Genomic DNA, 12,470 nt, shown 5'->3' on the forward strand with positions numbered 1-12,470 from the left:
TTCTCTGGGAGCTGACCTTCGAACTGTTGAGACTGCCATTTGGTTGTGTAGTTTCTGAATTCTGCAGTGGGTTTGCATTTAATCAAGCCTTAGGAGGAATGAAAGACAGTGACATTTCTCTTTTATTTAGGATCAGACCTAGTATTTGCATAAAACTTGTTTCATGTTAAAAAAATTCCTGCGCCAATTATAAGACCCTAGAGAAATGTGAGGCTAATGAAAATAATAAGCTTTGTTTGTTTTTTTAAATTATTTTTTAATTTTGATTTGAGAGAGAGAGAGAGAAAGGGTGGGGGAAGAGAGAATCATCAATTTGAGTTCCACTTACTTATGCACTCATTGGTTGATTCTTGCACATGCCCTGACCTGAGATTGAACCTGCAACCTTGGTGTATCTGGATGACTTTCCAACCAACTGAGCAACCCAGCCAAGACAAAAATAGGCTTTGTTTTAATTAATTTTCATTTTCTGTTTCACCCTATGTTTGTTACTTCAAAATACTACCAAGCCTCAATGCATATATAGTTACATATATAGTTGAGTTCACAAAAATAATAAAGAAATCTCATAATCCATCTAGCTCATTAAAACTAATAGCAGTGACAGTATATAATATACATATGTATTTCCAAAAATCCTCAGTTGATCTTCTAACACTATACTAAACCTTAGAGAGGCTGTTCACTTGCCCAGACTACTAAAGATAATAAGCGCGGTATGATAGCCTGTTGGACTCGTGGCTGTGTCTTTACAAAGCCCATCCTTTCAACCACTGTGCCTTACTCACACTGAAAAATCATGAGTTCTTGCCCCGGCTGGTGTGGCTCAGTGGACTGTGTGCTGGCCTGCGAATCAAAGAGTCGCTGGTTTGGTTCCCGGTCTAGGGCACACGTCTGGGCTATGGACCAGGTTCCTGGTGGGGAGCACGTGGGAGGCAGCCACATATTGCTGTAGCTCTCCCTCTCTTTCTCCCTCCTTTCCCCTCTCTAAAATGAGTAAATAAAATCTTTTTTTAAGAAGACAAATCATAATTTCTTGATTAAAGCAGTTTCACTTATACTCTCCAATAGGCCATATTTTTGTAAATCTCCATACTGGCCTCAGTATTTGAGGAAAGGAATGTTCATTCATTTATAAATGCTCTGCTATTTAGATTATTACCACTGACTACCCTCTCAAATTTGGGGGGCCTAAATGTACTTTAAACAAACATTTCTAGAAATAGAGTGAAGTCTGTAATGGTTTCTTTTGCTGCTCACAGATGTTGATGAATGCACATCAAATCCCTGCACTAATGGAGATTGTGTTAACACACCTGGATCCTATTATTGTAAATGTCATGCTGGATTCCAGAGGACTCCTACCAAGCAAGCATGCATTGGTAAGGCAGTTTGCTTTCACATGTGAAAATGTTCCGTGAAATACAGCGACCCAGGCTGTTGAGGTTGAAAGTAGATTTATTAAAATAAGACATGGAAAGAAATAAGAGCTGTTATGTTATTACAGATTTATTTAATACTACCTTCAGAAGGGGTTCCTTTATACATAAACACCATTTGCATATATAATCCAGGCAATGTGGTATTCGGCTTCACAAACTTTCAGTTTATCTTTCTTCCCTAGATCACAGCTTCCTTTCTTCAAGTAACGTCAGTAGCAATGCTGCTCTCTGATTAACAGAACTTAATATTTATAGTCGTTTTCATCTGCCGTTTTCTTTGAACCCCACACACGGCCCAACACCAAATCATGCCTGGTTTTTACCATTGTCCAAACTACATGCCTCATTGCTGATTCACCCCATTATTCTTTTAGCAGAGGACCCTGCTTGTCTTCTCTTTCATTTCCTATTCACCCACAGGTAGTTACTTAAACAAACTTACTCGAGAGGTTCATATCATGTTGATCTGAATTCAAATATTCTTTAGTTACTTTATTCTTACTCCACTCCTTGCTCTGACGTTTAAGGTCTGTGTCAACCCTGTGTCAAAAACAGCTTCCCTACTTGCCCTCTGCTAGGTTCCCTGCACACCCCATTTCATTTTTCTCTTTCCACCCTCAGCTGGTCAGGGCTTTACAATTTCTTACACCTACCTATCCAAGAAAAAAAAAAGGTGGTGAGAAATGGAAATTTTGCTAAAGAAGCAGCATGATTTTGTATATTACATGTAAAAAGAGGTTGGATATTTGAAATTAAACGTCTTATCTTACTGCTTTAATCTGTAATTATTGTAAAAGAATAATGTTTGGCCATTCTTAATGTCCCCAGATATTGATGAGTGCATCCAGAATGGGGTTCTTTGTAAAAACGGTCGATGTGTGAACACAGATGGCAGTTTCCAGTGCATTTGCAATGCCGGTTTTGAATTAACCACAGACGGAAAAAACTGTGTTGGTATGGAAATCGCCTGCTCCCTTGCAAAAGATTTTTAAAGGATTTGCATTTTTATTTAGAACCATATATAGTATTTCCCTCCAAGCTCACACGACACATGGGAGAGTTCTTCAGGTGACTTAGGGAAAATATAATGCATTTAACACAAGACTGTTAAGTGAAACAACAGATTTTTTTTTTTTTGCAAATGTTATAACAAGGAATTTATAACCAGGAATACTTCACTGCTGGAAATTTCCTTTGTGGTATATGTTTGGCTGTAAGTAGCAGTCGTTCTTTAGAATAACTATGACCGCCTGGTGCACTTTACGTGTTGGGAACACAACACTGACAAGATAGAGCGGTTCTCCCCATCCTCAGTGGGGAGGGATAGAAAAACATTTGGCCTGTGTGAAAATTAAATCTCTGCATTTGTGGTCCTGGTGCTATCTAGCAGTACAGCAGGTACCAGTGCTCCACAGAAATACTCCGTGCACACGGCAACCTGCATTTTGCCCACCTCTGAAAGTCCAGGTTATGTTACACAGAGTGAGGTTTGTCGTTGCTTTAATCCCCTTAGGAAAGGAAGAACCCCTGAAATCATATTAACTTTTATCAAAGTAAAATGCTACTCCTGTGGTTTTAATGGCCACTAAGCACAAAGTTTACTTAATTCTTTTCTTTTACACTGCCTAAACTGACAGCCCTTCACATTCTATACACTGTTTGCTCTCACTCAGTTGGTGTTCATATTAGGGAAGAAAAAATTCTTGAGCACATGGCTCATTTACGTAGTGGAATTTGGTGATTGTTTGTGGAAGGAGAGGAAAAGGGTCCCCTCACGGCCAGTGGTGTGAATTCCTCTGTCTTCTCCACAGATCATGATGAGTGTACAACCACCAACATGTGTTTGAATGGGATGTGCATCAATGAAGATGGCAGCTTCAAGTGCATCTGCAAACCAGGATTTGTCTTGGCTCCAAATGGGCGTTACTGTACTGGTATGTGTGGCTCTGAGATAGGAAAGTAACTGTGATTGAAACCATCTTTAGTATCTGAATGAATCACGCAAGAACTGTTTCAGTTTCTTCATGTGGATTTCATATTATTCATATCTCTTGGTAATTCAGTAAGGCAGGTGTCTAAAACATCCTAGAAAAATATACATTTTAGTATAGGGAACAGTAATATCCTTACAAAAATAATAATGATACAAGAAGAATTAAGGGAATGACAGATTGGTTCTAGCCAGTCTGAAAGAGACATTGTGGAAACAATTTCTCTCTACTCATTGCCTGAATAAAAAAGTGGAAAGAAAAGTCTTGAAAGATTTTCACTTTTATGTGTCCTCAGGACTAGATTTCTGGCTGTCATTTATTATTGGCTTTGTACTACAGCTTTTTCACAAAGCTAACCTATATATCATTTGTGATTATTATTATCTAATAATGTTACATTGACTTAATGAAGAAATAATTTAAGTATTTCTATCAACTGGTTTGTTTATAAAGCCATTTTGAAGGCCAATCTCTAGTGATAACTTTAGTAACAAAAGATATGCCTCTTGGAAATAAATAAGGCTATCTTATGTGTGTACCCACAATTGGGATTTAGTAAGATGAAAAATTTTGCAGTTCCTAGTTAGAGACAAGTTTTGTTTTCAGTTTTCTCCTGTTAGACAAAATTAACTCTGTGAATGGTTTCTGCCTTCAATTGCACAAATTTATCTGACTACCAAATAAGACTCATAACTAATCCCTATAATTGCAGTGAAATTCCAGGGACATTAGAGAGAGAAAATCAAGACCGATTTTCATGTTCCTGAATAAAAAACTGCTTCTTGACTATTCAAGAAAGAGGAGTACAGGGATAAATAGAACTACGGTAGCTTTGCTGATGGAACTCAGGACTGGGATGTCATCTCACAGCTAGCTGGGTCGGCTATGGTATTGCTGACCCATTCCGTCCAGTGTGTGGTGTGGCGTCACAGCATGTAACTCATCCCAGAGTTTCTTAAGAAAATTAAATACACATAGAAAAATGACCTAGATCTCATCAGGTGCTGCTTTCTTGAAATTATTTTTTATCAATTTTCTTTTTACAAGTGGTGTAATCTATAGTCTTGAAGTGTTCATGATTTAGCAGCCCTATGCTTAGAAGCCTGTTTTGTCCTTTGGAAAAGCCGTTTAATGTTGAGTTACTGTTGACAAATTGAAGCAGATTAAAATTTTGAAGAGGTACCCCAGACTATTTTCATATTATGAAGTGATTAAAGTTAATACCATGACATCCCTCCTAGCTAGAACTGTGTGTCTATAGATGAAAGGTGATTACAAAAGTCTACCTTACTTTAAAGAATTTGCTTCACTTAACTAATTTAGATTAAATATTATTTATATTAAGCAAGATTGCCAAATAAATAATGAAAAATGAGTTTGTATGGCTGTTTTCTTCCTAATGAGTAAACTTTCACTTAGTTTTTTTGAAAATGTTTCAGAGTTGCATTAAGATACAATATTTCCCTGATGTATTTAATTTTAAAAAATTTGTTATCACATCTCTGTTCTTCCACAAATTATAAAATTAAAACACAGGGTTGAAAGTGGCAACAGGTAAAAATAAAGTTAAATTTACCCAGTTTGGACGCGATTTGTGTTCCCCTCCTGGCAGATGTGGACGAGTGCCAGACGCCAGGAATCTGCATGAATGGGCACTGCATCAACAACGAAGGGTCCTTCCGCTGCGACTGCCCCCCGGGCCTGGCTGTGGGTGTGGACGGGCGTGTGTGTGTCGGTAAGTGAAGCAATCTGTAACCATCTCAGTGTCCAAATGAAAAGGTGATAGATACATCCATCCCGTGGCATAATGTTCAGCCGTAAATAGGAATGAAGTACTGATACATGAGAAAGCAAGGATGAGCCTTGAAAGCATGCTAAATAAAAGAGGCCATTTACAAAAGGCCACATAGTGTGTGATCCCATTCACAAGCAAAAAGCTATGGTACATTTACACAATGGAATTCTATGCTGCAGAAAGGAAGAAGGAGCTCCTACCTTTTGCAACATCATGGATGGAACTGGAGAGCATTATGTTGAGCGAAATAAGCCAGGCGGTGAAAGACAAATACCATATGATCTCACCTTTAACAGGAATCTAAACAACAAAACAAACAAGCAAGCAAAATATGACCAATGACACTCAAATACGGAACAGGTTGACAGGGTCCAGAGAGGAGAGGGGAGAGAATCATAGGGGAAAAGGGGATGGACTCACATGAATAAGTATAAAGGACACATGGACAATAATTAAGGTGGGGGACAGAAATGGGAGGGAGGTGGGGAGCACTGGGGAGGGGCAGGGCAGGGAATATAAAACAGAAAACTGTACTTGAATAAGAATTAAATAAAAAAATTAAAGAAAAAAAAGAAATGCCCATAAGAGGCAGGTCCATAGTGACAGATCAGTGGCTGTTAGAGCAGAGAGGGTGAGTTGGCTGAACGACGGGTGAGAGCCAGGGGATATTTCTGAGGTCATGATATATTCACGCATCAACTGTAGTGATTATTATGCATGTCTGCAAATGTGCCAGAACTATTGAATTATACAGTTTTAAGTACATGAGTTCCATGGTATGGGAATCATATCTCAATAAAGCAGTTTTTAAAAAATGGACAGAGACCCCCCAGCTAGCTCCCTTCAGAAGATTTTAAGTAGAGGTTTGTCAGAAATGCTCGAGAAGGAAAAGAAGTCCTTAACCTAGGGTCCTTGATAATGTTAGATAACTGGGTTTCTAAATACAGTGAATTTAGTTTTTTTAGTTAATAACAAAGACAGCAGGAAACGGGGATTGTAGTTATACTTAAGTAAACTCTTTTACCCACACAAAATTTAAAATGTAAATAATCAATACCCTAGCACTGGGACTTACATCAAAAGCTAGAAATATTTTTGTATAATTATTATTCATCAATGTGCAAGTAACTATGGAAACAAGGGAAGAGTATGAAAAAGAATTTTATTTTATTCTAAGCCTTTTGAAATTTCTTCTGGATACTTTTGTCAAAAGTATTCTGTGAGAAGCAATCAGAGTTACCAGTCATCAACTTTAAAGAAGCAGGCAAAACAAAAATGTCATTGACATTTCAAAACAACCAGCATGTTCTAATGCAAAAAAGTAGCAAAATCAGTTACCTATAAAAATCCATTTTATGCTGTTTTCTTCTGAAGTGCTTTCATGAGACCTCTGGGGTGTGTTAGCTATCATGTACCCCTGTTTTTCAGGTTAGACAGTAAAAGGCAGGCATACACATTGGTGTAAAAGTAATTTTGAGAGAAATGAAATAATTCTTGGATATAGTTGATAACACTTTACTCTGACCTGTGGAAATCAAAACATTGTGTCCTGAAGGGTGGCAGGGGAAAGAAGAGACAGTAGCAGATGGAAAAATCTGTCCACTGAAGTTCATCCACTCTATCCAATCTAGGCTTTATTTCAACTTAAAAATTGTCAGCACCTTTTTTCAGGGATATTCCAAATACAGAACTGGAAGAATATAGCTCCTTCCTGCTTAAAGAGCTAAAATACTTTCACTTGCTTTGATACATTTAGTTGATTGTTTTTTCCTTTACCTTCATGATTCTGTTGAAATCTGCAATTGGTACAGAACCAGTTTGGGAGGGAGAGAGACATTTTTATTTTAAGCAACCAGCATATTAGGTAGTTGTTAGGAATTCAATGTTCAAATACATAAAAAATTATTCCCTTGTTATCATACAGAAAAAGCATTAGAAATTCTCGAAAAGCCCTCTCTACTTTTCTACGATTGTGGTCACTTAAACTTTTCAGTAAAAACACCGTATGTTCTGTGTGTAAAATTATATATTACTGTTTCCATATGATGCTAGCTGTGTTTTCTACATGTCGTCTGCTTTTGGTGATGATTTTGAGATTCACTGATTATTGAAGTTAGAAATGAATCACAGTGATTAAATGTTATTCTGGTTAGCACTTTAAATTTTAGATTTCTTTTTTTATTTGTTTGTTTTTATTTCCCTAGATACTGAGATGTGGGCTTTTATTTTCAGAAAATCAAACTATCGCCATAACTAGTGCACTGAAGAAGCCCGACTTCCAGGCAGGGTGTGACTCTGACTCCCCGGGGTCAGAGGGCATGAGGAGAGGGGAGAAGGTGGAAGCACTGATACTGTCCTAGGATGGCTCCAGGATTTGGGGGTTTCGCACATGTTTGAAGCCAACTTCCTCCTTGCAGGCAACTCATGGGTAACCTCAGAGGCACTCCACTCCCCTGCCAAGGCTGCAGACACTACATTTTTCTTCTTCATGGCCATTCCTCGACTCCTGATCTTTGGTCTTTCAGTAGTCCACTTTAGGTGGTCTTGATGGTCACCCCTTGTCACCCCTCCACATGGTCATTTTAGGACCCTCTCTTACTGTGGACTGCGTCTGATGCACAGGACATGCCCATCTTTAGCCCTCTTTCAAATGTGAATAGAGGCTGACCTCACCTCCCAGGGCTCTTACAGAAGGAATAGCCACTCACCATTGCCTGGTAGATGTCTGAGGCAGAGGTGATTACAAAGCCCTTCTAAGGTTTCAGAGGTGAAGAGGGAAATGCCTACAACTTACAACCTAGCTCTCACTGCCCTGCCCCAAAAAGATCCTTTTCAAAAAACCCTCTCTTAATTGCCACTCTCTTAAACTTCATAGCCTTGATGTTGGGAAGGGTTTAGGGCCCAGGTCACTAATTTTCTGTATCTACTTTCTTTAGGATACAGTCTCCAAATTCAGCTTTTTTTAAAAAATATTTTATTTATTTATTTTTAGAGAGAAGGGGGGAAAGAAGGAGAAAGAGAGGGAGAGAAACATCAATGTATGGTTGCCTCTCATGTGCCTGTGCCCCCCACTGGGGATCCAGCCTGCAACCCAGGCATGTGCCGTAACTGTGAATCAAACTGGTGACCCTTTGGTTTCCAGCCCACACTCAATCCACTGAGCTACACCAGCCAGGGCCAAATTCACTTTCTTACTTGATATTCAGAGCCATGGGATTTTAGCTAATTTTTTTTACATTATATTAGCTTAGTAATATGCCAGCATCTTCCCCTGACTGGTGTGACTGAGTTGGTTGGTCTTAGTCCCACAAAGCACAGGTTCACTGGTTCAGTTCCTGGTTAGGGCACATGCCTGGGTTGTGGGTTTGGTCCCCAGTCGGGGCACGTTGAGAGGCAGCTGATTGATGTTTCTTTCTCACATCAGTGTTTCTCTCCCTCTCTTTTTCCTCCCTTTCCCTCTCTCTCTAAAAATAAAATAAAATAATAAAATAAAATCTTTCTAAAAAAGAATATATCAATATCTTGATGAATACTCTTTGACATTTCTGTTAGCTAGAGGTTAATTTTCTTTTTTTTTCCACTCTAGCTTTGCTACTTACTAGTGTATGGCCTTAGACAAGATACATTACCTCTCTGTGCCCCTTCCTCATTAGCTGCTTTGGGGGTTAAATAAGTTATTATGAGATTTATCCGTGTAAAGCTTCAAATAATGTCAGGCACATAGGAGATGCCCAATAAGTTAGCTATTACAATTATTATTTTATTAAAATAGTGGTGTAACATCTAAGGCATAGTCTTATGCAAAAAAGTTGATACTAAAGAAAGAATTCAATACAATTAACATTTCGTGTCCATACATAGTACTTTACCAATGTATATAGACTCTGATAATCACTTGAGAAAATCCTTTAAACATCCCGATTTTTAAGGAAGAAATGGCATGGAGAAATTTAATAACATGTGGAAAAGATACAGCTTAGCATTTGGGTCCAGTCCCCTGCCAAAGCATCCTTGTGGGCACGTGCTAGTGTGCGACTGTCTTTGGCATCTCCTTTCCTGTCTACCTGGAACAGTGGCTTAGTTGCCCTCGACGAATATAATATGAGTTACAGTTTCAGTCTTTGATGAGGAAAAGGTCGACTGTCCTCATTAAAAAAAAAAGAAAAGAAAAATGAGGTTGCCGATATTTTTAATTCCTGTGTGTCCTAGACTTTGTGCTTAATGCTTAACAAACGCATCTAAACTCTATCTTCATTTAATGGATGAGAAAAGTGTTAAGTAATTTAAGTAAGGTTATCCCGTTACCCCACAGGGATAAGAGCCTGCGACAATTCATGTTTCTAAAACCCACATGTAAGTTACACCACCTTCTTTTTCATGAACCTTCTGGTGGTGTTAACCTGTAAAACAGACCAGAAAATATGTAACCTGTCTCCCTCTTCAAGTGAGCACCACAGGCTTTTATATTGACCTGCTTCTAAAAATTTTGCATGGCTTATATTCTTAACATGAAAACAGAAATAACTTTGACCATTCTGTGATGCCTTCTGACATAATTGGTGACATCCACAGAACTCAAAAAATTATACTGGGAGTTATGAACTGTGTTGTGTTTGTGCAGAGTTGCCTTTGCATTGAGTCCTACGCTTCTGTGTGACTCAGAGCAGACTGCCAAACTTGGCCACAGCCGAAGCAGAAAGGGGCAACACGTGCCCTGCACACGGTTGGCGTGGCAAATCTCATGGCCCTCTTCCACTGGAGCATGTACACATTTCGTTGCTTTAGTGCAGCAATAAATCTTATTGTTCTAATGAGAAACACCACCAGATCATAAGAATCACTGGGTGACTCACTTTGCATAACAAGCACATAAAATTATTTTTGACAAGTTGTGGATAATCACAGATATTTATAATGCAATGGAATTACCATGTTAGTGTATATTGCTTAAAAGCTGAACTGTTTCACTGCTTCTCTGGCCTTTATGATGATCTTAGTTTTTTATAGTTCATCATTTAGTGTCTCATAAAATTGTAGCATATTTTATGGGAATTTAGAGTGAGAAAACTAGGCAGGATATTATTCTTTGAGACGTAGCATGACACAGTAGAAGGAGGAAGGACTTTGGAGGTCACATGAGTTGGAGCCCGAATCCCAGGTCAGCCAGTGGGTCACCTAGGACTTGAAGCTTCTCGTGTAATCCCTGTGAACTTGACCTTCCTCATCTGTAATGTGTGAATAATGATCACTGTCCTGTGGAGTTGTTGACCTGGATGTTCAATGAGACGATGTCTGTAAAGCAGTTAGCACAAAGCCAAGGACGCTTGGTGGTAGTTATTCTTTTTAAAAACTGGATTTATTGAGAGTCTGAGGTAAAAAGAGTAAACAGGGGTCGAAAAGGAAGGAAGGAAGGAAGAAATTTCTTGGTTAGGCAGTGTCATCGCAAGGTAATTTAACGTCACCACATTTCATTGTTCCTAAGAACTTCAAAAATAGAAATAATAATGTGTCATCTCAGTCGAGTATAGCCAGTGATTAGAGCTCAGAGTGTTGTTTCTAACTGGAAATATACCCGGTTCAGTGATAGGCCTGGGAGGAAAGTGGGGCAATGGCTGCTCTGTAGCACGTAAAATGTCTTGGAGGGGAAAAAAAAGAGTCTTTGATATGGATTCATTCTTTCCCTCACTCCACAAACATTTGTTGATTTTGTAGCACTAATAGGCCCTAAAGAAAGAAAGTGGCAGATGCCCTCTAGAAGCTTCCAATCTTAGGCTGACCAGAAGCCTTCTGTTTTGAAATCTCTTTCTCACTTCCTCAAGTCATCGTTCTCCTGTGTTCTTTAGATACTCACATGCGCAGTACGTGCTATGGTGGCATAAAGAAGGGAGTGTGTGTCCGCCCTTTCCCGGGGGCAGTAACCAAGTCGGAATGCTGCTGTGCCAATCCAGACTACGGTTTTGGAGAGCCCTGCCAGCCATGCCCTGCCAAAAACTCAGGTAGTCCCGTTGGCCAGTTTCATGCCTGGTAAAGAATCTAGAAATGTAACAGATATTTGACCAAAGAGTACCTCAAGTCTGAAGTGTGGTGTTCATTATTTTTAATTGAAGAAATAAAGTACAAACCTGTGTGGGTATATGAGACATATGAGGGGGGACCCAAACAAATGGAATTATCTCCTGGAGAGCAGGCTCCTTGTAGTACAGGCTTCCCCACCTGCTGGCGTTGCTGTGAGAAGGTGCCTTCTGCTCCGGTGATTTCTCTTTTTTGCCCATTTCGTGATGGGTGACTTATGAGCGCACCTGCCCACAGCGAGCTGAGTGTTGAGTGGTTTTTGACTAAAAATGGAATGACCCCCATGCTCTCCCCTCCCTATTCACCATCTCACCCTGAGGGACTTCATTCTGTTTTCCTGGGTGAAAAAAGTCCCCAAAGAGAAAGGTTTTGCTGAGGTGGAAGAGATGAAACAAGAAACGGCAGAAGCACTAACAAGTGTCAAAATCTAGGAGTTCAAAAGCTGTTTTTTTTGTTTGTTTGTTTGTTTGTTTAAAAAGCTGTTTTGAACAGTGGAAAAAATGTCTCAATAGGTGTATTGCATCAAATGGAGAGTACTCTGAAGATAACTTAAGTTTAAACATGTAAGAATAAATGCACAATTTTTATAAATAAATTTCAGCTTTTTGGGGTCCCCCTCCTATAATGAGATTTGGCTTGTATTTACCTAAGATCTCTCAACAAAGAGAACACACAGTAAATAGAAAAATTTACTTACTAATCCAATTATGATTGCTAAAACAGATTTTTTAAATAAATACGTTAGTCTCCATGTCCTTGATCTATGATGTCAATTATGAAGACTAATAGCATAAAATTTGCTTTTTGCTTTCAAGATTATTATAACTTTAGCAGAACTTGATTTATTTTTATCTTAACACAGAATGGTCTTAGGGCACAGTCTATTGGTGATTCCAGACTCTTAGGTTGATGAGGTTGATCCTCTTTGTTCATAGTTTTACTAAACCTATATCGCGTGCATAAGCCTGTATTGAGTATATGTAAGTACAAGATGGATTAAAAAATACAGACTTTTTTCCTTTAAAGTTGGCTATAGCTGCGAATATAGGTAGGTGAATATATAAATTATAATTTAGTGTGGTTAGCCCTTTGAAAGGGGTATGACAAAGCATAAAGGAAGTGTGTGTCTGTCCAAGGGGTATGGGAAAGCATAAAGGAAGGAATAGTTAG

The 12,470-nt window shown here is 38.8% G+C and overlaps 1 protein-coding gene across 1 annotated transcript in view; it reads left to right on the plus strand.

Moving 5' to 3' along the window:
* FBN2 (fibrillin 2) overlaps positions 1-12,470 on the plus strand; it is a 269,378-nt gene that overhangs the window by 161,362 nt on the left and 95,546 nt on the right. Inside the window, exons 12-16 of the mRNA XM_037028439.1 lie at positions 1,263-1,382; positions 2,271-2,396; positions 3,254-3,376; positions 5,046-5,168; positions 11,072-11,224. Coding sequence (XP_036884334.1) covers positions 1,263-1,382; positions 2,271-2,396; positions 3,254-3,376; positions 5,046-5,168; positions 11,072-11,224 — 645 coding nt within the window. The remainder of the gene's footprint in view (positions 1-1,262; positions 1,383-2,270; positions 2,397-3,253; positions 3,377-5,045; positions 5,169-11,071; positions 11,225-12,470) is intronic.

The sequence above is a fragment of the Sturnira hondurensis genome, unplaced genomic scaffold, assembly GCF_014824575.4.
Source record: "Sturnira hondurensis isolate 20B ecotype Veracruz unplaced genomic scaffold, ASM1482457v3 Scaffold0001509, whole genome shotgun sequence".
In the NCBI taxonomy this organism is placed as follows: domain Eukaryota; kingdom Metazoa; phylum Chordata; class Mammalia; order Chiroptera; family Phyllostomidae; genus Sturnira; species Sturnira hondurensis.